At 48.3% G+C, this 24,699-nt stretch overlaps 3 protein-coding genes across 3 annotated transcripts; 2 read left to right on the top strand and 1 right to left on the bottom strand.

Annotated features, from left to right (window-relative positions):
- The first annotated feature begins 13,458 nt into the window (after positions 1–13,458).
- On the top strand, positions 13,459–17,162 carry LOC123104565 (ER lumen protein-retaining receptor erd-2.2). The gene is made up of 6 exons (XM_044526440.1): positions 13,459–13,832; positions 15,171–15,370; positions 15,972–16,112; positions 16,176–16,256; positions 16,696–16,820; positions 16,911–17,162. The coding sequence occupies exons 1-6, from the start codon at positions 13,610–13,612 to the stop codon at positions 16,957–16,959; spliced, it is 819 nt and encodes a 272-aa protein (XP_044382375.1). The 5' UTR covers positions 13,459–13,609; the 3' UTR covers positions 16,960–17,162.
- A 1,036-nt stretch (positions 17,163–18,198) lies between these two features.
- Positions 18,199–21,725, top strand: LOC123104566 (transcription initiation factor IIB). The gene is made up of 7 exons (XM_044526441.1): positions 18,199–18,692; positions 19,494–19,518; positions 20,083–20,212; positions 20,310–20,440; positions 20,516–20,604; positions 21,194–21,270; positions 21,366–21,725. Exons 1-7 carry the CDS (start codon positions 18,340–18,342, stop codon positions 21,497–21,499), a joined length of 939 nt encoding a protein of 312 aa, XP_044382376.1. The 5' UTR covers positions 18,199–18,339; the 3' UTR covers positions 21,500–21,725.
- A 495-nt stretch (positions 21,726–22,220) lies between these two features.
- Positions 22,221–24,331, bottom strand: LOC123101498 (putative serpin-Z8). Its single transcript, XM_044522925.1, has 5 exons — positions 24,225–24,331; positions 23,168–23,546; positions 22,883–23,132; positions 22,824–22,850; positions 22,221–22,696 (listed from the first exon to the last, which is right to left on the bottom strand). Exons 1-5 carry the CDS (start codon positions 24,329–24,331, stop codon positions 22,221–22,223), a joined length of 1,239 nt encoding a protein of 412 aa, XP_044378860.1.
- Positions 24,332–24,699: the final 368 nt, after the last annotated feature.

Consider the following 24,699-nt stretch of genomic DNA (forward strand, 5'->3'; position numbering starts at 1 on the left):
CCCCCCAAGCTAGGGGGGGCGTCCCCTTTAGGGTTTCCCCTCCCCTTGCCCTAGCCGCATGGGCCTAGGTGGGGAGGCGCGCCCAGCCCACTAGGGGCTGGCTCCCTCTCCCACACAACCCATGTGGCCCCCCGGGAGGGGTGGCCCCACCCGGTGGACCCCCGGAACCCTTCCGGTGGCCCCGGTACAATACCGGTATGCCACCGAAACTTTCCGGTGTCCGTTTAACCACTTTCCTTATATAAATCTTTACCTCCGGACCATTCCGGAACTCCTCGTGACGTCCGGGATCTCATCCGGGACTCCGAACAACATTCGGTAATCACATACTTGTCTTCCTGATAACCCTAGCGTCACCGAACCTTAAGTGTGTAGACCCTACGGGTTCGGGAGACATGCAGACATGACCGAGACGACCTTGTTGGGGAACGTTGCAGAAAATTAAAATTTTTCCTACGGTTTCACCAAGATCCATCTATGAGTTCATCTAAGCAACGAGTCTAGGGAGAGAGTTTGCATCTACATACCACTTGTAGATCGCGTGCGGAAGCTTGCAAGGTGATGATGTAGTCGTACTCGACGTGATCCAAATCACCGATGACCAGCGCCGAACGGACGGCACCTCCGCGTTCAACACACGTACGGGACGGGAGACGTCTCCTCCTTCTTGATCCAGCAAGGGGGGAGGAGAGTTTGATGAAGATCCAGCAGCACGACGGCGTGGTGGTGGATGCAGGGCGTCACAGCAGCAGGGCTTCGCCGAGACTACGAGGGAGAGACGTAACGGGGGGAGGTGGAGGCGCCAGGGGCTGGTGTATGAAGTCCCTCCTCTCCCCCACTATATATAGGGGTGCCAGGGGGGCGCCGGCCCTAGTAGATGAGATCTACTAGGGGGGGCGGCGGCCTAGGGGAGGTTTCCCTCCCCCCCAAGGCACCTAGGGGTGCCTTCCACCACTAGGACTCCTCCTAGGGGGAAACCCTAGGCGCATGGGCCTATAGGGGCTGGTGCCCTTGGCCCATGATGGCCAAGGCGCACCCCCTACAGCCCATGTGGCCCCCCGGGACAGGTGGCCCCACCCGGTGGACCCCCGGGACCCTTCCGGTGGTCCCGGTACAATACCGATAACCCCGAAACTTGTCCCGATGCCCGAAATAGCACTTCCTATATATAATTCTTTACCTCCGGACCATTCCGGAACTCCTCGTGACGTCCGGGATCTCATCCGGGACTCCGAACAACATTCGGGTTTCTGCATATACATATCTTCATAACCCTAGCGTCACCGAACCTTAAGTGTGTAGACCCTACGGGTTCGGGAGACATGCAGACATGACCGAGACGCTCTCAGTCAATAACCATCAGCGGGATCTGGATACCCATGATGGCTCCCACATGCTCCTCGATGTTGTCATCGGATGAACCACTATGTCGAGGATTCGATCAAACCCTGTATGCAATTCCCTTTGTCAATCGGTACGTTACTTGCCCGAGACTCGATCGTCGGTATCCCAATACCTTGTTCAGTCTCGTTACCGGCAAGTCACTTTACTCGTACCGTAATGCATGATCCCGTGTCCAACACCTTGGTCACATTGAGCTCAATATGATGATGCATTACCGAGTGGGCCCAGAGATACCTCTCCGTCATACGGAGTGACAAATCCCAGTCTCGATCCGTGTCAACCCAACAGCTACTTTCGGAGATACCTGTAATGCACCTTTATAGTCACCCAGTTACGTTGTGACGTTTGATACACCCAAGGCACTCTTACGGTATCCGGGAGTTACACGATCTCATGGTCGAAGGAAGAGATACTTGACACTTGCAAAGCTCTAGCAAAACGAACTACACGATCTTTTATGCTATGCTTAGGATTGGGTCTTGTCCATCACATCATTCTCCTAATGATGTGATCCCGTTATCAACGACATCCAATGTCCATAGTCAGGAAACCATGACTATCTGTTGATCACAACGAGCTGGTCAACTAGAGGCTTACCAGGGACATAGTGTGGTCTAAGTATTCACACGTGTATTACGATTTCCGGATAATACAGTTATAGCATGAATAAAAGACAATTATCATGAACAATGAAATATAATAATACTTTTATTATTGCCTCTAGGGCATATTTCCAACAGTCTCCCACTTGCACTAGAGTCACCAATCTAGTTACATTGTGATGAATCGAACACCCATAGAGTTCTGGTGTTGATCATGTTTTGCACGCGAGAGAGGTTTAGTCAGCGGATCTGCGACATTCAGATCCGTGTGCACTTTGCAAATCTCTATGTCTCCATCTTGAACATTTTCACGGATGGAGTTGAAACGACGCTTGATGTGCCTGGTCTTCTTGTGAAACCTGGGCTCCTTTGCGAGGGCAATAGCTCCAGTGTTGTCACAGAAGAGTTTGATCGGCCCCGACGCATTGGGTATGACTCCTAGGTCGGTGATGAACTCCTTCACCCAAATCGCTTCATGTGCTGCCTCCGAGGCTGCCATGTACTCCGCTTCACACGTAGATCCCGCCACGACGCTCTGCTTGCAGCTGCACCAGCTTACTGCTCCACCATTCAACATATACACGTATCCGGTTTGTGACTTAGAGTCATCCAGATCTGAGTCGAAGCTAGCGTCGACGTAACCCTTTACGACGAGCTCTTCGTCTCCTCCATAAACGAGAAACATGTCCTTTGTCCTTTTCAGGTACTTCAGGATATTCTTGACCGCTGTCCAGTGTTCCTTGCCGGGATTACTTTGGTATCTTGCTACCAAACTTACGGCAAGGTTTACATCGGGTCTGGTACACAGCATGGCATACATAATAGATCCTATGGCTGAAGCATAGGGGATGACACTCATCTCTTCTTTATCTTTTGCCGTGGTCGGTGACTGAGCTGAGCTCAGTCTCATACCTTGTAACATAGGCAAGAACCCCTTCTTGGACTGATCCATTCTGAATCTCTTCAAAATCTTATCAAGGTATGTGCTTTGTGAAAGACCTATGAGGCGTCTCGATCTATCTCTATAGATCTTGATGCCTAATATATAAGCAGCTTCTCCAAGGTCCTTCATTGAAAAACACTTATTCAAGTAGGCCTTAATGCTGTCCAGAAATTCTATATTATTTCCCATCAGGAGTATGTCATCTACATATAATATGAGAAATGCTACAGAGCTCCCACTCACTTTCTTGTAAACGCAGGCTTCTCCATAAGTCTGCATAAACCCAAACGCTTTGATCATCTCATCAAAGCGAATGTTCCAACTCCGAGATGCTTGCACCAGTCCATAAATGGATCGCTGGAGCTTGCATACTTTGTTAGCGTTCCGAGGATCGACAAAACCTTCCGGCTGCATCATATACAGTTCTTCCTTAAGATGCCCGTTAAGGAATGCTGTTTTGACGTCCATCTGCCATATCTCATAATCATAGTATGCGGCAATTGCTAACATGATTCGGACGGACTTTAGCTTCGCTACGGGAGAGAATGTCTCGTCGTAGTCAATCCCTTGAACCTGTCGATAACCCTTAGCGACAAGTCGAGCTTTATAGATGGTAACATTACCATCCGCGTCCGTCTTCTTCTTAAAGATCCATTTGTTTTCTATCGCTCGCCGATCATCGGGCAAGTCTGTCAAAGTCCATACTTTGTTTTCATACATGGATTCTATCTCGGATTTCATGGCTTCAAGCCATTTGTTGGAATCCGGGCCCGCCATTGCTTCTTCATAGTTCGAAGGTTCATTGTTGTCTAACAACATGATTTCCAGGACAGGGTTGCCGTACCACTCTGGTGCGGAACGTGTCCTTGTGGACCTACGAAGTTCAGCAGTAACTTGATCCGAAGTACCTTGATCATTATCATGGTTTTCCTCTTCAGTTGGTGTGGGCATCACAGGAACGGTTTCCTGTGCTGCGTCACTATCCCGCTCAAGAGGTAGTACTTCATCGAGTTCTACTTTCCTCCCACTTACTTCTTTCGAGAGAAACTCTTTTTCCAGAAAGCATCCGTTCTTGGCAACAAAGATCTTGCCTTCGGATCTTAAGTAGAAGGTATACCCTACAGTTTCCTTAGGGTATCCTATGAATACGCATTTTTCCGACTTGGGTTCGAGCTTTTCAGGTTGAAGTTTCTTGACATAAGCTTCGCATCCCCAAACTTTTAGAAACGACAGCTTAGGTTTCTTTCCAAACCATAATTCATACGGTGTCGTCTCAACGGATTTAGACGGTGCCCTATTTAAAGTGAATGTAGCTGTCTCTAGAGCGTATCCCCAAAATGATAGCGGTAAATCGGTAAGAGACATCATAGACCGCACCATATCCAATAGAGTGCGATTACGACGTTCGGACACACCGTTTCGCTGAGGTGTTCCAGGCGGCGTGAGCTGTGAAACGATTCCACATTTCTTTAAGTGTGTACCAAATTCGTGACTTAAGTATTCTCCTCCACGATCTGATCGTAAGAATTTTATCTTTCGGTCACGTTGATTCTCCACCTCATTCTGAAATTCCTTGAACTTTTCAAAGGTCTCAGACTTGTGTTTCATTAAGTAGACATACCCATATCTACTCAAGTCATCTGTGAGAGTGAGAACATAACGATATCCTCCGCGAGCCTCAACGCTCATTGGACCGCACACATCGGTATGTATGATTTCCAACAAGTTGGTTGCTCGCTCCATTGTTCCGGAGAACGGAGTCTTGGTCATTTTGCCCAAGAGGCATGGTTCGCACGTGTCAAACGATTCATAATCAAGAGACTCTAAAAGTCCATCGGCATGGAGCTTCTTCATGCGCTTGACACCAATGTGACCAAGGCGGCAGTGCCACAAGTATGTGGGACTATCGTTATCAACTTTAAATCTTTTGGCATCTACACTATGAACATGTGTAATATTACGCTCGAGATTCATTAAGAATAAACCATTGACCATCGGAGCATGACCATAAAACATATCTCTCATATAAATCGAACAACCATTATTCTCAGACTTAAATGAGTAGCCATCTCGTATTAAACGAGATCCTGATACAATGTTCATGCTCAAACTTGGCACTAAATAACAATTATTAAGGTTCAAAACTAATCCCGTAGGTAAATGTAGAGGCAGCGTGCCGACGGCGATCACATCGACTCTGGAACCATTCCCGACGCGCATCGTCACCTCGTCCTTTGCCAGTCTCCGTTTATTCCGCAGCTCCTGCTGTGAGTTACAAATATGAGCAACGGCACCGGTATCAAATACCCAGGAGTTACTACGATTACTGGTAAGGTACACATCAATCACATGTATATCAAATATACCTTTGGTGTTGCCGGCCTTCTTATCCGCTAAGTATTTGGGGCAGTTCCGCTTCCAGTGACCCTTCCCCTTGCAATAAAAGCACTCAGTCTCAGGCTTGGGTCCATTCTTTGACTTCTTCCCGGTAACTGGCTTACCAGGCGCGGCAACATCTTTGCCGTCCTTCTTGAAGTTCTTCTTACCCTTGCCCTTCTTGAACTTAGTGGTCTTATTGACCATCAACACTTGATGTTCTTTCTTGATTTCAGCCTCTGCTGACTTCAGCATCGAGAACACTTCAGGAATGGTCTTTTCCATTCCCTGCATGTTGTAGTTCATCACAAAGCTCTTGTAGCTTGGTGGGAGCGACTGGAGGATTCTGTCAATGACCGCCTCATCTGGGAGGTTAATGTTCAGCTGGGTCATACGGTTGTGCAACCCAGACATCTTCAGGATGTGCTCACTGACAGAACTGTTTTCCTCCATCTTACAACTGTAGAACTTGTCGGAGACATCATATCTCTCGACCCGGGCATGAGCTTGGAAAAACTAGTTTCAGCTCTTCGAACATCTCATATGCTCCGTGATGCTCAAAACGCTTTTGGAGCCCCGGTTCTAAGCTGTAAAGCATGCCGCACTGAACGAGGGAGTAATCATCAGCGCGAGACTGCCAAGCATTCATAATGTCTTGGTTCTCTGGGACGGGAGCGTCACCTAGCGGTCCTTCTAGGACATATTGTTTCCTGGCAGCTATGAGGATGATCCTCAGGTTCCGGACCCAGTCCGTATAGTTGCTGCCATCATCTTTCAGCTTGGTTTTCTCTAGGAACGCGTTGAAGTTCATGTTGACATTAGCGTTGGCCATTGATCTACAAGACATATTTGCAAAGGTTTTAGACTAAGTTCATGATAATAAAGTTCTAATCAAATTATGAACTCCCACTTAGATTAGACATCCCTTTAGTCATCTAAGTGTTACACGATCCGAGTCGACTAGCCCGTGTCCGATCATCACGTGAGACGGACTAGTCATCGTCGGTGAACATTTTCATGTTGATCGTATCTTCCATACGACTCGTGTTCGACCTTTCGGTCTCCGTGTTCCGAGGCCATGTCTGCACATGCTAGGCTCGTCAAGTTAACCCTAAGTGTTTTCGCTGTGTAAAACTGTCTTACACCCGTTGTATGTGAACGTAAGAATCCATCACACCCGATCATCACGTGGTGCTTAGAAACGACGAACTGTAGCAACGGTGCACAGTTAGGGGAGAACACTTCTTGAAATTTTATAAGGGATCATCTTATTTACTACCGTCGTCCTAAGTAAACAAGATGCATAATACATAATAAACATCACATGCAATTATATAGTTGTGACATGATATGGCCAATATCATATAGCTCCATTGATCTTCATCTTCGGGGCTCCATGATCATCTTGTCACCGGCTTGACACCATGATCTCCATCATCATGATCTCCATCATCGTGTCTTCATGAAGTTGTCACGCCAACGACTACTTCTACTTCTATGACTAACGTTTAGCAATAAAGTAAAGTAGTTTACATGACGTTATTCAATGACACGCAGGTCATACAAAAAATAATGACAACTCCTATGGCTCCTGCCGGTTGTCATACTCATCGACATGCAAGTCGTGAATCCTATTACAAAGAACATGATCTCATACATCACAATTCATCATTCATCACAACTTCTGGCCATATCACATCACATGATCAATCGCTGCAAAAACAAGTTAGACGTCCTCTAATTGTTGTTGCATCTTTTACGTGGCTGCAATTGGGTTCTAGCAAGAACGTTTTCTTACCTACGAATCACCACAACGTGATTTTGTCAACTTCTATTTACCCTTCATAAGGGCCCTGTTCATCGATTCCGCTCCAACTAAGGTGGGAGAGACAGACACCCGCCAGCCACCTTATGCAACTTGTGCATGTCAGTCGGTGGAACCGGTCTCACGTAAGCGTACGTGTAAGGTTGGTCCGGGCCGCTTCATCCCACAATACCGTTGAGCAAGAAAAGACTAGTAGAGGCAAGTAAGATGACAAAATCCACGCCCACAACAAAGTTGTGTTCTACTCGTGCAAAGAGAACTACGCATAGACCTAGCTCATGATGCCACTGTTGGGGAACGTTGCAGAAAATTAAAATTTTTCCTACGGTTTCACCAAGATCCATCTATGAGTTCATCTAAGCAACGAGTCTAGGGAGAGAGTTTGCATCTACATACCACTTGTAGATCGCGTGCGGAAGCTTGCAAGGTGATGATGTAGTCGTACTCGACGTGATCCAAATCACCGATGACCAGCGCCGAACGGACGGCACCTCCGCGTTCAACACACGTACGGGACGGGAGACGTCTCCTCCTTCTTGATCCAGCAAGGGGGGAGGAGAGGTTGATGAAGATCCAGCAGCACGACGGCGTGGTGGTGGATGCAGGGCGTCACAGCAGCAGGGCTTCGCCGAGACTACGAGGGAGAGACGTAACGGGGGGAGGTGGAGGCGCCAGGGGCTGGTGTATGAAGTCCCTCCTCTCCCCCACTATATATAGGGGTGCCAGGGGGGGCGCCGGCCCTAGTAGATGAGATCTACTAGGGGGGGCGGCGGCCTAGGGGAGGTTTCCCTCCCCCCCAAGGCACCTAGGGGTGCCTTCCACCACTAGGACTCCTCCTAGGGGGAAACCCTAGGCGCATGGGCCTATAGGGGCTGGTGCCCTTGGCCCATGATGGCCAAGGCGCACCCCCTACAGCCCATGTGGCCCCCCGGGACAGGTGGCCCCACCCGGTGGACCCCCGGGACCCTTCCGGTGGTCCCGGTACAATACCGATAACCCCGAAACTTGTCCCGATGCCCGAAATAGCACTTCCTATATATAATTCTTTACCTCCGGACCATTCCGGAACTCCTCGTGACGTCCGGGATCTCATCCGGGACTCCGAACAACATTCGGGTTTCTGCATATCCATATCTTCATAACCCTAGCGTCACCGAACCTTAAGTGTGTAGACCCTACGGGTTCGGGAGACATGCAGACATGACCGAGACGCTCTCAGTCAATAACCATCAGCGGGATCTGGATACCCATGATGGCTCCCACATGCTCCTCGATGTTGTCATCGGATGAACCACTATGTCGAGGATTCGATCAAACCCTGTATGCAATTCCCTTTGTCAATCGGTACGTTACTTGCCCGAGACTCGATCGTCGGTATCCCAATACCTTGTTCAGTCTCGTTACCGGCAAGTCACTTTACTCGTACCGTAATGCATGATCCCGTGTCCAACACCTTGGTCACATTGAGCTCAATATGATGATGCATTACCGAGTGGGCCCAGAGATACCTCTCCGTCATACGGAGTGACAAATCCCAGTCTCGATCCGAGTCAACCCAACAGCTACTTTCGGAGATACCTGTAATGCACCTTTATAGTCACCCAGTTACGTTGTGACGTTTGATACACCCAAGGCACTCTTACGGTATCCGGGAGTTACACGATCTCATGGTCGAAGGAAGAGATACTTGACACTTGCAAAGCTCTAGCAAAACGAACTACACGATCTTTTATGCTATGCTTAGGATTGGGTCTTGTCCATCACATCACTCTCCTAATGATGTGATCCCGTTATCAACGACATCCAATGTCCATAGTCAGGAAACCATGACTATTTGTTGATCACAACGAGCTGGTCAACTAGAGGCTTACCAGGGACATAGTGTGGTCTAAGTATTCACACGTGTATTACGATTTCCGGATAATACAGTTATAGCATGAATAAAAGACAATTATCATGAACAATGAAATATAATAATACTTTTATTATTGCCTCTAGGGCATATTTCCAACAGACCTCAGGTCAATAACCAACAGCGGGATCTGGATACCCATGTTGGCTCCCACATGCTCCTCGATGTTGTCATTGGATGAACCACGATGTCGAGGATTCGATCAAACCCCGTATGCAATTCCCTTTGTCAATCGGTATGTTACATGCCTGAGACTCGATCGTCGGTATCCCAATACCTCGTTCAGTCTCGTTACCGGCAAGTCACTTTACTCGTACCGTAATGCATGATCCCGTGACCAAACACTTGGTCACCTTGAGCTCATTATGATGATGCATTACCGAGTGGGCCCAGAGATACCTCTCCGTCATACGGAGTGACAAATCCCAGTCTCGATCCGTGTCAACCCAACAGACACTTTCGGAGATACCTGTAGTGCACCTTTATAGTCACCCAGTTATGTTGTGACATTTGGTACACCCAAAGCACTCTTACGGTATCCGGGAGTTACACGATCTCATGGTCTAAGGAAGAGATACTTGACATTGAAAAAGCTCTAGCAAACGAACTACACGATCTTGTGCTATGCTTAGATTGGGTCTTGTCCATCACATCATTCTCCTAATCATGTGATCCCGTTATCAACGACATCCAATGTCCATAGCCAGGAAACCATGACTATCTGTTGATCACAACGAGCTAGTCAACTAGAGGCTCACTAGGGACATATTGTGGTCTATGTATTCACATGTGTATTACGATTTCTGGATAATACAGTTATAGCATGAATAAAAGACTATTATCATGAACAAAGAAATATAATAATAACACTTTTATTATTGCCTCTAGGGCATATTTCCAACAGAAACCACCTCCTGGACCGCCGGGCGGGCCATTATCATACTGAAACGCATTGGAATTCTTGAAATCTCGTATAATATAACAATCCTTCCAAAGATGCGATGCTGGCTTCTCCTTTGATCCATGCTTTGGACATGGGTGATTTAACAGGCGCTCCAAATTGGAGCCTGGACCTCCGCCCCTCTGCGGCTGCTTGCTCTTACGGTGCTGACCATTCTCCTGAGCATTGGTGTTAGCCACAAAGTCCAAACTATTGTCGGCTTTGCGCTTACCATTATTCCCATGGCCTGCCGGATTATGCTGCTGACCCTTGGTGTTGCCATTCTTTTTTTCCTTTCCCCAGTTTGTCCTCCTTTGAGTCAGGGTCTTTGGTATTATCTGAGTCGGCATACTTAACCAAAACGGCCATAAGTGTTGACATATCATTGCAGTGACGTTTGAGTCTTCCTAACTTCTGTTTGAGCGGCAGAAAATGGCAATTGCCCTCCAACGTTAGCACTGCGGTATCTGCATTGATACGATCCAATGAATGCAGAAGCGGCCAGATCCACAATTGACCTAGGCTGCTTACAAGTATCTTTGAAGTTCTGGATAAACCGGTGCTTCAATTCAGCCCATGATCTGATAGAGTTAGTTGGTAAGCTCTTCAACCAAGTACGAGTTGTTCCTTCCAACATCATGGTGAAGTATTTAGCACATACTGCTTCATCGACATCTAACATCTCCATTGCCATCTCGTAGCTTTCAACCCATGCCTCTGGTTGCAGATCGGCGGTGTAATTGGGTACCTTACGAGGTCCTTTGAAATCCTTGGGCAATCGCACATTACGCAAAGCGGGGGTGAGACACGGCAGCCCTAAGGAACTGAATACCACACCTGGCTCTACTGAAGTGGTAGGGTGAACCGGAGTAGGTTGACGGGCTCCGTGCAGAGCTGCTAACTCGGCCTCTCGACTTGCGCGACCATGATCCACCACATCTTGCGCATTAGCACCTCCCCCTGCCGGGTTGTGCCCTCGCTGCGAGTTACGGTGACGTGCACTGCTTGACACGATCGGTTCATTCTCAACACGCCTGTTGTAGCTCCGGCTTGGACGGGGGGTGGAATGAATCCTCTCACGACTGTGCGAATATGCCTGCTGCTGGTTTGGAGCTGTTTGAAGGAGATCTCTGGCCCGTCGTGCCTCAATCACAACTGGTGATTCGCCGTCGGTTGGGAGGGCTGCCAACCGTGAAGCGGCGGCCACAATGTTGTCCAACGGGTTGGAGTAATGCCCGGAGGGTGTTGGAATATACTATGGCACAATGTTGTTCTGACGAGGCGGGTCTATCGTGCACGACTGAACCGGCGCTCCTGTTCCCGGCGCCTCCGTCCGGTTTAATATTGGCTGGATACTAGTTCCTGCTCCTGGCGTGTTGAAGAGATTTCTTGGCTCATAACTCGGCGGGAGATGCGATCAGTATCTTCTTCTCATGACTTCTTCTGAAGCATTCTAATCCAGCCTAAGCCGGTAGGCCTGAGCTTCCAACTCGGCCCGTTCTGTAGCCATCCCAGCGTTCTCTGCCGCTAGGTCCGCTTTAGCCTGAATTATCTGATCTTTCACCTTTGCGATCTCCGCATTGTGCTGATCCCGGGCTGCTGCGTCCACCTTCGCGGCCATCAATGTTGCCAAAGCGTCGAACAAGTCAGACAGAACTTGAGCCAGAGGTGGCGCAAAGCTCCCTGCCCCTACCAGCGTGGTTGTTGCTGAACCGGAGAGCATTGCTGCGGCGGTTGATGAGTGGGGCGCTGATTGTGTACCGGCCATGAGGATAGCGGCCCGTTTGGCAGATCAGGGGAGTCCGGAATACTGTTGCCCTCGGAACCTCCACTAATCCGACCATCCTGCAACTGATAGAGCGATTCGGTTTCTCCAGAAGACTCGTTGTCGGAGCATACAACGGTTTCTCCATTGGATGCCGGTCCGTCCTCATATTCAGCTCCGTGGATGACACCTACGAAAACATGCTTTGCCATGTGCTGAACCGGGGAAGGGTTTGCACGCTGAGCTGTCTCGATGATGTCGGTGCAGGTGTCCGGCTCAGGGCCCGGTTCGCCAATCTTGCCGATGAAGACGTGAATCCCACCAAAGGGGACCCGGTACCCGTATTCGATTGAATCGGACTCGGGGCCCCATCCCGCGTTGTCGATGTAGAGCTTGCCGCGACGAATCTTCGTCATCCGGCCCACAACGTATCCCTTGAGTCCATCAAAGCTGTCCTTCAAGAACTCGAAATCATCATGCGATAGCCCCACGGTGGGCGCCAACTGTCGTGGGTTTGTCACGGTAGATGTCCTTGTGAAAGGACTTAGTCGTGAAGCCATCGCAACGGGTTAGCTTAAAGGGGTTAAACCGGACAAGGGGACACGGAGAGTTTATACTAGTTCGGCCCCTTCGATGAAGGTAAAAGCCTACGTCTAGTTGTGATTGGTATTGCTAGGGTTTCGATGACCAGGGAGCGAATCCGCTTTGACTGGCTCTTGAGTTGTTGTGTGTTGTCCCTAAACCGCTGCCGGGTCGTCCCTTTATATACATAGGTTGACGTCCACCGGTTTACAGAGTCCCGAAGCCGGATCATAAACGTGTCCGGTTCGGTCTCTATACTTCCTACCTTATAATGCAAGTTACATAATAAGGTCGGTTTGCATCTACAAGCTTTAACTCGTCTTTGGGCCTTGGGCCTTCATAAAGCGCCATCATTCTTACGTCTTCATGGGCTTCTAATCTTCATAAAGTTAATCCGGCTACTCCTGGCCAGTTTACGTCTAGTAGTAATATCCCCAACAGTCACCGTCGCTCGAGTCCCAAGAAGGCCACAGCTCCTCCCCTTGTGTGGAAGCCAAGCTTGGTGGGCTGAACATCGTCAGCCGATTTGCCGCTTGGCGGCGACATGGAGACGGACAACTTCACTTCCCGTGGCTCCAGAGGCGGAGCTGAAGAGCGCCGAGGCAGAACTGAAGAAGGCGAAGTTTCAGTTCTTAGGGCTCATGGCCGGACACGGGGAACGGGCACCGGCGATCATAGATTAGGTTAATTAATTATACCTTCAGAGCCGGACGAGCACCACATTTAGTTGAAATATATCCGAAATGTGATGAAATCCAGTCGTGTTTGAACGAATTTCGTCCAATTAGTTTGAATTGTTGTTCAAATGTATGCGGACAATGTTGAATGGCCGCCTCCCGCATCCATGTCCACGGACTGACCCCTCCTTTATCGGCGGATGGATGCGGAAGAAAATTTGCGGGCCGTCGTTGTTGAGATGCCCTTAAGTCATCAATAAAGCCTGCGTTCTTATCAATTTTTTTCTTCCAAACAATCGTGACATAAAAGGAGGAATTATTAAACCAGAGGGCCAAAATCATCAATGTCTCACGCCTCCCATTAATTTCCTCCCCCTATACCGTCCGGAACGCTGAAATTACGAAGTCCTGCCATAACTGCGCCCGATCTATCCCCCTCTCCTCCTCCCCCCCGTAGCCTCCAAAAATAACTCACGCGTACGAACGCCGCCGCAGCGAAGGCAGGGTGGAAAAATAAACGAAAAGAAAAAGGAAATAAATCCCGTGTTCTCCGATCGGAGGCGGCGACGGGCGACGGGCGACGATGAGGGCGTCGAAGCGGCCGCTCGGCGTGGTGATGGCGTGGGTGCGCCGGCAGCCGCCCAAGGTCAAGGCCTTCCTCGCCGTGGTCACCGGCATGGCCGCGCTCGTCTTCATCCGCTTCATCGTCCACGACCACGACAACCTTTTCGTCGCCGCCGAGGCCGTGCACGCGCTCGGCATCGCCGTGCTCATCTACAAGCTCACCAAGGAGAGGACCTGCGCCGGTTAGTGCCCCCGCCCCTCCCCTGCCGCTCCCGTTCACGGCCGCGCATCGATCCGTGGACGCCGCTCGTGATTTTTTTAGGGGCCTTCTGACTGGCCGCGCGATTCGGAAACGTTTCTCCGGCGCAGTTCGTAAGAGGAAAAAGGAAATCGGCGGATTGGTGGTTTGTCCTGGTGAAATCTAGGTGGTGGCAGCCACCCAGATTGGAATTTTATTTCGATCTAGTATTTCCTTGCCTGAATTTCGCGTTTGGTAGTGGCAATTTCCTAAGATTTGATTTCTTCACTGAGCTGGAGTGATGCGTAGGCACCCTGTTGGTTTCGAATTTTGGTGTATAAGAAGAAGCTAATCACTGATCTGGTATACTATTAGAAAGTTGGAAAGTTGTGATAACAATCATGGCTGCGAGGATGCATTTGATTAAGGTGTATATGATACTATGATTTGGCTTGGCTATGCACGGAATTAGAGGGAATATGCTCAATGATTCAATGCCGATGCAAGATGGAGAAAATGTCTCCTTTTATCCGATTATGTTGTTTTACAGCTTTTGATTTTTCTAGCCTCTTCTGCTTAGAGGCCTTGGTATTGAAATTGTGTTTGCATGATCTTACAATGAAACTATGTAGATTTGTTTCAAGGTCCGTATGTTTACGGTCGATTTGGTGTTGGTATGCAAAGCCAACTGCTTTATCCTTTTTTCCTAGAATTATCATATGTGGCAATATCAATGTACTAGTCTACAATTTTAATTTGCATCGTACACATTTTCTTTAGTTCTATATGTGTGGTTGGTAGGTAATGTGCTGACTTCTGAGTGCATTTTGGGTCCATCTGGACTTAAATCTGTAGAAAAGGAAGTTGATTTGTAACAACCATATCCTTGTTAATGTACAAATTTTCAGTGATATCTTCAATCCTCAACTGGCAAATAATATGTGCATACTTTTTTGGCACGTGGATGAATAAATTTACATTTGATGGTTGGTATGATTGTGATAAGCCAGCTTGGAATCATCAAAATTTTAGTTTCTGATCCCAACATAGAAATAGTTTTGCTGTCAAAATTTCCGTAATTTTCTTCAGCCATGTGTATGTTTTATTGTGCTTTGTCTACATGGTTTGTGACCATATATTACATTTTTGTGAGTACGGTATTTGCTTTACTCAGAAAAGTTTCTCTTTTCAAACATGTAAACACGTGAGATAGGTAATATTATAAAGTATAAACCTGCTAGCATTTATAATCACTCTTATGATTTATGTGTTTCTTTGTGGTGTTACTTGCGCTCTCTGTTTTACTAAGTATCTGATGACTTCTCTCTCTTAAATCTTGCAGGACTATCCCTTAAGACTCAGGATTTAACTGCATTGTTTCTAGCTGTTAGACTATACTGCAGCTTTGTCATGGAATATGACATCCATACAGTGTTGGATACTGCTACACTTGTGGCTACACTTTTTGTTATTTACATGATTCGGTTCAAACTTAGGTCAACTTATATGGTGGACAAGGACAACTTTGCATTGTACTATGTGGTAAGAATACACAAACTCCTTTACCTAATTTGTAAATTTGGGTTTTCATAAGCTGGGGCTGTGATGTTCACACTTTTGTTGCAGCTTGATAAATAAGCTAAAAATTGACTTACCAATGCTCAGCTAATTAGTTGCTTACTTCTCTGCATATTCAAATTGCTATTTATATTCTTTCCGTGGCTTCCTTGCATGAAAGATAGAACTATTCCAACTTGTGCTCTGCATCACTCCTTTTTTTTGTTTTACTGGGTCTGCTGCCTTTCTTATCTGTAAGCTTTGCGCTCAGTTAGAAAATCATAGTGCTATACAGGCACCTTCATCTTTAACATAGTGTGATAATCTTGCCCGATCTATCTGCATATCTTCTGGTAAAATGTTTTAAGATAATTAATGGGCTCTCACCCTGGATGACTTGTGGTGGTAAAATCTTATTGGTTAATGGGTAGTAGGAGTAGAAGTGTTAAGAAAACCATGTATAACTAACTTAAAGCGCTGAAACAACTACCAGATTGTTTTGCTTATTCAGTTGCAAATCTCTTCCTCTTAACTTGTAATACATGCGGACTTAATTTTTTTCCAATTTATTTTACGTTATTTGTAGGTGATACCTTGTGCTGTGTTGGCACTAGTTGTTCATCCTTCAACGTCTCACAACATCGCAAACCGGTTTAGCTGGGCGTTCTGTGTTTACCTGGAAGCTGTCTCAGTGCTGCCGCAACTGCGTTTGATGCAAAATACCAAGGTAAACTATAAAAATGCAATTCCTTACTCGAGGTGAAGTTTGCTGACAAACCATCTTGTGCAGATTGTGGAACCGTTCACAGCTCACTATGTGTTTGCGCTGGGGGTTGCGAGGTTTCTTAGCTGTGCCCACTGGGTTCTCCAGGTTTGTCTTCTGAAAAGATTCCCCGAGCCTATTTTATGCAGTACATATGAGTCATGTTTGTTGCTCATCTCGTAAGTGTGATTTGCATGGTGGCATTCTGTGTTCATTTCATTTTTGTTGCTGTCAACTGCGTCTTTACACCGTTGTCTGTGATGAGTTATTATGTGTTTTATTTTGACTTGTTTAGATTGCTTACCACATGCGTCACGTGGTATGAGTTATTATGTCTTAGTTTCCTCAATGTGTGTATTTTGGGGGGCATCATTATTCACCGGACATGTTCCATCATTCTTGTTCACCTTGCAAGAAGTGCAATTTGTATGGTTAATAACATGCCAGGAAAAATTCTATTTACGGCTATACATGTGCATTTGCAAGTTTTCTTGTCGGCGAGTTTCCGAAAACAGAACCCTCATTGACGCTTGTGTGAATTGTGTAGGTTCTGGACACCCGTGGGCGTCTGTTGACTGCGCTGGGCTACGGGCTGTGGCCATCCATGGTTCTCCTGTCAGAAATCGTGCAGACCTTCATCCTCGCGGATTTCTGCTACTACTATGTGAAGAGGTAAGTTCACCATCTATCCACTATGCACATATGTCAGAATCTGACCCTGAAGCACATTGCTTAATACGGTGGGCGTTTGTGGCGGTGCAGCCTGGTCGGCGGGCAGCTGGTGCTACGGCTACCCTCCGGGGTGGTGTAGGAGGATGTCTGCGACGGGAGAAACGACTCGTCGGGTCACCCACCAGAGGAGGATATTTTCAGTTACAGCTTACAAGTATTAGTGAGAGAAAATTGCAGCAGCAGACATAGGTTTGTCGGTGTGTGTGTGTGTGTGTGAGAGAGAGACTGGTAACAGCAGCGTATGTGTATGACCTAACTTGAGAGTTAATTTTAGCTTCCGTATGCTTGTTTGTCGCCTCTATTCTGGAAAATCCCTCGTTTCTTGGAACCTGTGGAAATTATGATGAGAGGAAGAAAGACCATATAGTAAGTATCATAGCCTGGTCAAGTGATGCGCGGGCCGTTGCATCACGCCTTGTGGCCTGCGTCTCACACCGGCCCCGTGTGTGTGCAAGCAAAATCCTCGGGTCTCTGTTGACTCAACCGGCCAAGCGCCGCAGGTGGTGCAGAAATTTGATCGACTGTCAGGAAAGTTACGCCGGTTTCAGAAAGCACCGACTGCATGTGACCTCGGTGACACGTGGGCCCGCGGATCCATATTTAGAAATAGCAAGCAGTAACTGAAACCGTCGACGTCATGTGAGAGCCATGGATCCATGTTTGAAAGAAATATAACATTCTAAGAGTATTTAACAAAAAACTAGCACATTTCAGAGTGCATTTAGCGGGAGAAATGTTCCATTCGACTATGAAGGCGTATATGACGACTTTGTCAATCTCAAGACGATGTGCCGCTTAGTCTTTCAAAAGTGCCCATAGGGTTGAGATGTGAGTGCATGCATTCATAGGGGCGAGTGCATAAGAGTATGTGTCTATGAAGGCGTAAGTATCTCCAATGACACGCATGTGCTAGCTCCCCATTTCCCAAATGACGAGTGCGTGCAAAGCGCAACAAATATCTCATAATATCTAGCCGACAGGTGGGGCCCAGCCCACAGTTTTCCACCTAAAGCAAAATCTTCATATTCTTCTCAAAAGAAGATGTTTTATTATAGTAGTAGTCCAAAAATACTTCGCTGTCGTGCTCTGCAGAAAAATTCAAGAGAAATCCAACCCCAACCAAAACCCAAGCCAAGCCGAAACCCAAACCGAAACTGAAGCCGGAGTGGGTCGAACCAGCAGCAGCTACAACACGTAGCAGTAGCAGCAGCAGATGGATCCATTTTCCATTCCCATCCACGGCGCCACGGCACCGCACGCCCTCCCCTCCCCCGGCCCAATAAGAGCCCCGCCGCCCACCCGACAGACCGATCGAACCATCCTCCCCCCCACCCCACCCCCCCTCCCCTCCCCTCCCCTCCCCCCAAATCGCCACCGCGCCGCAGCGCACGCCTTCCACCGCCGGCGAGGAGGGAGGCGCCGTCGGAGGCCGCGGCGGACGGGAGGGGGGGCGGTGAAGATGAGCGACACGTTCTGCCCGGACTGCAAGAAGCACACGGAGGTGGCCTTCGACCACTCGGCGGGGGACACGGTGTGCACCGAGTGCGGCCTCGTCCTCGAGGCGCACTCCGTCGACGAGACCTCCGAGTGGCGCACCTTCGCCAACGAGTCCAACGACAACGACCCCGTCCGCGTCGGCGGGCCCTCCAACCCGCTCCTCACCGACGGCGGCCTCTCCACCGTCATCGCCAAGCCCAACGGCGCCCACGGCGACTTCCTCTCCTCCTCCCTCGGCCGCTGGCAGAACCGCGGCTCCAACCCCGACCGCTCCCTCATCCTCGCCTTCCGCACCATCGCAAACATGGCCGACAGGTCCCCTTCCTCCTCTGCCCCCATTCCCATGCCGTCTTATATGTGTGGTCGATCCGATCCAATTGCGCCTCGATTTGCCTCAGACTTCGGTACTAGTACTACTGGTTAGCAGCGGGATCAATCCATCGCTCGCCCGTGCCCCGGCCCCCGTCCTGATTTGATTTGATTTGATTGATGGCCGGATTTAGGAATCCACGAGTGATAGATTTATCTCTGCTGGCTCGCCTCAGTCGGTTTTGTTTGTAGATTCGGAACGTGTGATTGCGCCGTGGAGGGGGTTTGTTAGGGCTTGTGCTTTACCCTGTAGTAAGTATGGGTACCGATCTTATGGGTAGGTGGTGCGTGCCTTTCACATGGATCTGGAAGAGGGAGGTTCTACTCAAGAAATATCTAGAATTTTGGGTTGATACAATGGATCTCATTACATACTTGTAAAATCCTACTAGTAGATATTTCTTTTTGTGAGTATAATAGGTTTGGTACAGACATGTCAGGCTCGTCGCGCTCTCGAATGATGGTGTTACCATTTAACACCTGGTTTCTTGAAGCATGCATAATATTAGCCACATAGGTGCCTAAGCAAGTAGCAACAGCAAGCTGGTGTCTACAACATGGCAAACTTGAATCATTGATTGATGAACTGCCGAGGATCCTTTTCTTGACAAGGCATTTGCGATTGTGATAGTTTCCTCTTCTACCAGTATATCTGAAATGGGAAGTTGTCACCACATAAGTAGTTTATGTGGGTCTTTTTGTTTCTAACATTTGGATTTTGACCATACATTCACATCTCTTGTGCAGGTTGGGTCTTGTGGCTACTATTAAGGTAAGAAATCTGATGTCTTTTTGTCCATTATTATGTTGACAGCTGGAAACCGAAAATACTTATTACTACAGTTATACTTGCATGCGAGAACTGATGAATGAATTAAATGCATCTAGCTTGGTATGTCATCAATTCAGACACCCAGGGTTGTCCTGAAAATACTGAAAGCTCAGGTCTTTATGCTCGCATTGAATGAATGTTTAAAGTTTATCAGATTGTTTCTAGAGCAATTTACAAACTTTTATTTGTCCTAAACATAGTTTATCAGATTATTTCTAGAGCAATTTACAAACTTATATTTATCCTAAACATATATGCTAAAAGAGCAGCGGTCCATGTTTCGTAGTGTAGCAAGGTCTGTTTTATTGTAAGAAAAATTAGCACTTTAGCAGTATGCTGAATACATGGTGTGTTGCACAACACTTGTCCATGTACTCATTGTCAAGGTTCATTGCTGCTTCCTTGGGGTTATTTTCAAGATTTTCCCTATACAGTAACATCGTACTGGTTTGTTGCAACTGTATACTGAGTATATTTTATTATTTTTGTGTTGCCTTCCTGAAGGACCGGGCCAATGAAATCTATAAGAAGGTGGAAGATCTCAAGTCTATCAGGGGAAGAAATCAAGATGCTATATTAGCTGCTTGTCTGTATATTGCTTGTAGACAAGAAGATCGTCCTAGGACTGTAAAAGGTACATGATGTTCCAGCAAATTTCTAGTTTTGTAGACATTAGAACCCGTCAGAATGCATGATATGATGCCATTCTTTGTTGTATTTGCTTTTTGCAGAAATTTGCTCAGTTGCCAATGGAGCAACAAAGAAAGAGATTGGTCGAGCAAAAGAGTTCATAGTGAAACAACTGGAAGTTGAAATGGGCCAATCTATGGAGATGGGAACCATCCATGCTGGAGATTTCCTGGTTTGTTGCTACTTATATTAGCATATATAAACTTGCAATCGGAAGTTGATTACTTATAAGCTTGGAAATCTGCAGAGGCGTTTCTGTTCAACTCTTGGGATGAACAATACTGCTGTTAAAGCAGCTCAGGAGGCAGTTCAGCGCTCAGAGGAGCTTGATATAAGGTTAGGCCTTTTTCCACCTTGTACACAGGAGATTGACTGGTCCTATGATCCTATCATGTTCCCACCTTGATTTAAATGAGACATGAAAGTTTTTCTAGTTAACCTCAACATTAGTCCCAGGTCTACTTTTGACCTTGGAAGTCTCAATCACTGGCATCTATTCCCTCTGGTCCTAAATATAAGTCTTTTTAGAGATTTCACTATAGACTACATTTGGATGTATATAGATGCCTTTTAGAGTATAGGTTCACCCATTTTGCTCCTTATGTTGTCTATAGTGGAATCTCTTAAAAGACTTATATTTAGGAACGGAGGGAGTAGATTCATGCTTGAGGTGGTTCCATGCAGGGTGACGTAAGGAGTCATAGACTATTAGAATAAATAATATAACTAGTCTTAAGTTAATTACAAATGTGGCTAATGTGTACCCTTTGTAGCATGCTTTGGTAGATGCGATGTATGTAACTAATATTAATAGTCATAGTATTTGACTCTTTAGACATGAACCTGCTTTTGCATGTCAATTTCCTAGTGCACACTTGTTGACCTAGAAAGATATGTTTACACTTCATTCCAATCTGCCGTGCAGGAGGAGTCCTATTTCAATAGCGGCTGCTGTCATTTATATGATAACCCAGCTTTCAGAGGACAAAAAGCCGCTTAAAGGTTTGAACGCTGACCCTTCCCGTCATTTACTTTCTCCTTGTGCCTGTCACTGTCGCCGAGGTAACATTTAACACTCGGATGCTTGCACTTTGCAGATATCTCCTTGGCCACCGGAGTGGCAGAAGGCACCATCAGGAATTCGTACAAGGACCTGTACCCCTACGCCGCGAGGCTCATCCCGAACTCGTACGCCAAGGAGGAAGACCTGAAGAACCTGTGCACACCATAGGAGCCGAGTGGCAGCCATTTCTTCCTTTCTCTCGCTCTTTTTCTTGTTACATAACTTTTGAAAATTAGATTTGTCGGAGGGGAGTTTCGTTGTTGCGAGTGCTTCACCAGGCCCATGTATATCCCCCGCCTAATTTTATGTGCATGGACCTGTCGGATTCGGGACGAAGCTAAGTTATAAGATCTGGCTTTCCTTTCTGGTAAGCTGATGCAGAGGTTGGTTTCAATCTGTGTACTATTGTACATTGCATTGTATTGCAGTGCCAGGGGACTTGGATCATGATACGGCAGCGAAGTCTAAGTGATCATTCTGTGGGGTTCTAGCAAAATGTCCATACTATCCTGGATTTGCACTACTGCAATATTTGGGTTATACACGACCGATGTGGTAATTTTCTAACTCCCTGAGCTGGGGGAGCTTATATAGCAGAGGCACCGAGCTGATCAAAGATGGTAAGAAACTATGGTCAGGCAGGTCGCTTAAAGATCGGCCGAGCTGGCACAGGAGGAAGATCGATGTCTGCTCTCTCGGCATTGCCTGCCGGAAAGCTTTTCTAATGGCTTTGGCGGTGACCGGCGCATAGTTGAAACCCTTGTTTGAGATCAGACAAGTAGCCCAAGCGTGCAGTGCAGCTGGTAAATTATAAAGCATCTAATCAAGAAACTATTGGAGAATCCACCCCTCATAGTTGATCGTGTGCGTAGGCTAATTTCCATAATATCTACTTGCTCTGTTTTCTCCGAGGGCACTTCCTCTTCCCCCGTCGCGGCTTCCTCTGGACTGCATGGGGAGAGGTTCTTGCACTCTGGCGGTGATGCTTGTACGCCGGCGATTGCGGACTGTAAGCTACAGGGCTGTATCTGTATGTCGGCGATTCTGGAGTAAGTACCGGTTGAAATTCCGGCGGTACTGGACTGTACACCGGCGAACATGGACTGTATGCCGGCCAATATGGGTGGTATACCGGCGACGTTGGGCTGTATACCGGCGATACTGGATCGCATACCGGCGACACGGGTTTGGGAACATAATACACGGGAGCATAACCCGTATGCTCGTTCATCGCCTCGTTTTCAGGTTCTCTTTTGGTGGTGGCGCGCTCCTGGAACGGGGCGGGGGACGGGATCGCCGCCGCGGCGCCGTTGCCGGGGTCGACGACGTGCCCCGCGAAGAGCACGGCGTGCGACGCCTCCTCCACTATCAAGTAGGCGAACGGGTGATCGGCCACGAAATCCACCTGTCGTTGCAAGATAGGAGGGGCTGCTGACGGATTCCAGAAACATGACATGGTGACGGCGGCGGCTTTGGTTCCTTCCTCGTTCACCTGGATGACGGCCTTCTGGAAGACGTCCTGCACGAGGAACGGCAAGCCGGAGCCGGAGCCGTCCTGCTCTTGCAGCATCTCGGAGAGGTCCGCATCCTGGGTGAAGGGCAGCCGGAGCCCCAGGTCGTTGAAGACGCCGGTGAGGTTGCTCTGGAAGGAGAGCTCAAACTTGGGCACCCAGAACTCGCCGACCGAGACCGTCCTCTTCGGCAGGTGCTCGCGCAGGAATCCTGCCGGGGACGCCGACGTGATCTTGTCCAGCAGGCTCGCCAGGCCGTCGCGCGCGTCCGGGAGGAAGATGCACATGGACATGCCGTGGTTCTGACTACGAGGGTACCATGCACGGCTCCCGGAGGGACGGCGGACTGGATGAGGTTCCCCGTGGCCGCTGCGGCCCACGCGTCGATCTGCTGCACCGCTTGCTCTGGGTCGTTGCGGAAGTCGACGGACCTGGCCTCGGCATTGTACCTGCCGACGACGGCGTCGCGGAAGGCCGCCTTCAGCGGCAGCGTGAGGTCGCTCCACACGCCGCACGCGAACGCCACGCTCGGCCCGCCGCCGTCAGGCTCCGACGACCTGTCCCTGAGGGGTCCGTCCAGGAGGTGCGCCACGGAGTCCTCTAGCTCGCTGCGGGACCGCGCGCCCAGGACGCGGACTGCTGCGCCTGGTGAGGCGAGCGGCAAGGTCGGCCATGCCGGCGGACTGCTGCGCCTCCATGGCAACCTATCGAGCAGAGATCAATCGCTTTGACGATGCACACCGGTCTGATATTTATGGAGGGGGTACGTAAGTCCGTTGGAACCTCTGTTCGGAGGGTTATTATGAGTCCGAGTTGGTAATTCCAGTCTGATGTGGCATCGGACCCCATGAGTTGGTAATTCGTGGTTACTCATCCGTAAATTTTCCTGAAACTGAATTAGAGAGTTATTGCACATCTAAGTGAATGAATTAAACATAAAGAGGAAGAGAAAAAAGAAAAAGAAAATATTCACACGAATCTTAATGTAAGACTAATGACATAGGACTTAGATGTGCAATACTTATGTTAGCAAAACTGAATTAATTAAGTCAATTAACTCAGATTTAATTTTGACGCGCTACGCGTCGGCTGAGGGATCCACCGGTGTAGGAGCCGTTCGATCTGACGCTATCTCCGGGTCAAGCGTCGTTGTCACTTTTGCAACAGAAGTGAGTTTTCTTTTTGAAATAATCTCTTGTTGCAAATATTTTCTTGCAACAGATGTCTTGTTGCAAAAAGTTATCGTGTTACGTTGCTTGCGGTCATGGCGACATGGCCTCGAGCAGAAGCTCGGCCTTGTTGGGGAAGGGGGGGGGGGAGGGATGTTGCGTATGGGATGATGGTGTGATGGTGGAGGTGATGCAACATGGGGCCGGAGTGACATCAGCAATGGCGGCCGGAGCAGAGCTCTGGCGTGCATGCTCGAGTGGCCATGGCCACTAGTCGCGAGCGGACACAGGGAGACGGGGAGAGGCAACCTCATCGCCATGTTTGTCGGCGACCTCGTTCGCATGCTGCCGGCGGCGAGCAGCGGTGGCGACGGTCGGAGCAGCGCATGGAGACATCGGCTTGACGGGGAGCTTGCGAGAGCACGAGAGGATCTAGATCCAGATCCCGCAACACATCACTTGTTGCGGTGGGGGGATTCCAACAACGACTTAGTTGCGAAAACTAGTTTAGGTGATATGTAGCTCCCGAGCCATCTGATTAAAATCGATCGGATGACCATGGAGCCGGCGGACCCAGACTTTGTTATCGGTCAGGTGATTTGAATCATTTTCCATTTAATTTCTACACATGCTAATAACACTTGCAAAAAAAGAAAACTTCTCACAACCATCACGACATGGGCAGCAT

This window comes from Triticum aestivum, chromosome 5A, assembly GCF_018294505.1.
Source record: "Triticum aestivum cultivar Chinese Spring chromosome 5A, IWGSC CS RefSeq v2.1, whole genome shotgun sequence".
Taxonomy (NCBI): domain Eukaryota; kingdom Viridiplantae; phylum Streptophyta; class Magnoliopsida; order Poales; family Poaceae; genus Triticum; species Triticum aestivum.

Bases quoted from the DNA above. Each gene is read 5' to 3' on its own strand.
- LOC123104565 (XM_044526440.1), top strand. From the start codon at position 13,610: ATGAGGGCGTCGAAGCGGCCGCTCGGCGTGGTGATGGCGTGGGTGCGC. The intron at 15,371-15,971 runs GTAAGAATACAC...CGTTATTTGTAG, and splicing joins ACTTTGCATTGTACTATGTG to GTGATACCTTGTGCTGTGTT. The intron at 16,821-16,910 runs GTAAGTTCACCA...GTGGCGGTGCAG, and splicing joins TGCTACTACTATGTGAAGAG to CCTGGTCGGCGGGCAGCTGG.
- LOC123101498 (XM_044522925.1), bottom strand. From the start codon at position 24,331: ATGGCGATGAGGTTGCCTCTCCCCGTCTCCCTGTGTCCGCTCGCGACT. The intron at 23,133-23,167 runs GTGCATGGTACC...AACCACGGCATG, and splicing joins CCGCCGTCCCTCCGGGAGCC to TCCATGTGCATCTTCCTCCC. The intron at 22,697-22,823 runs GTGAACGAGGAA...CCTACTTGATAG, and splicing joins TCCAGAAGGCCGTCATCCAG to TGGAGGAGGCGTCGCACGCC.
- LOC123104566 (XM_044526441.1), top strand. From the start codon at position 18,340: ATGAGCGACACGTTCTGCCCGGACTGCAAGAAGCACACGGAGGTGGCC. The intron at 20,441-20,515 runs GTTTGTTGCTAC...GGAAATCTGCAG, and splicing joins TCCATGCTGGAGATTTCCTG to AGGCGTTTCTGTTCAACTCT. The intron at 21,271-21,365 runs GTTTGAACGCTG...TGCACTTTGCAG, and splicing joins GGACAAAAAGCCGCTTAAAG to ATATCTCCTTGGCCACCGGA.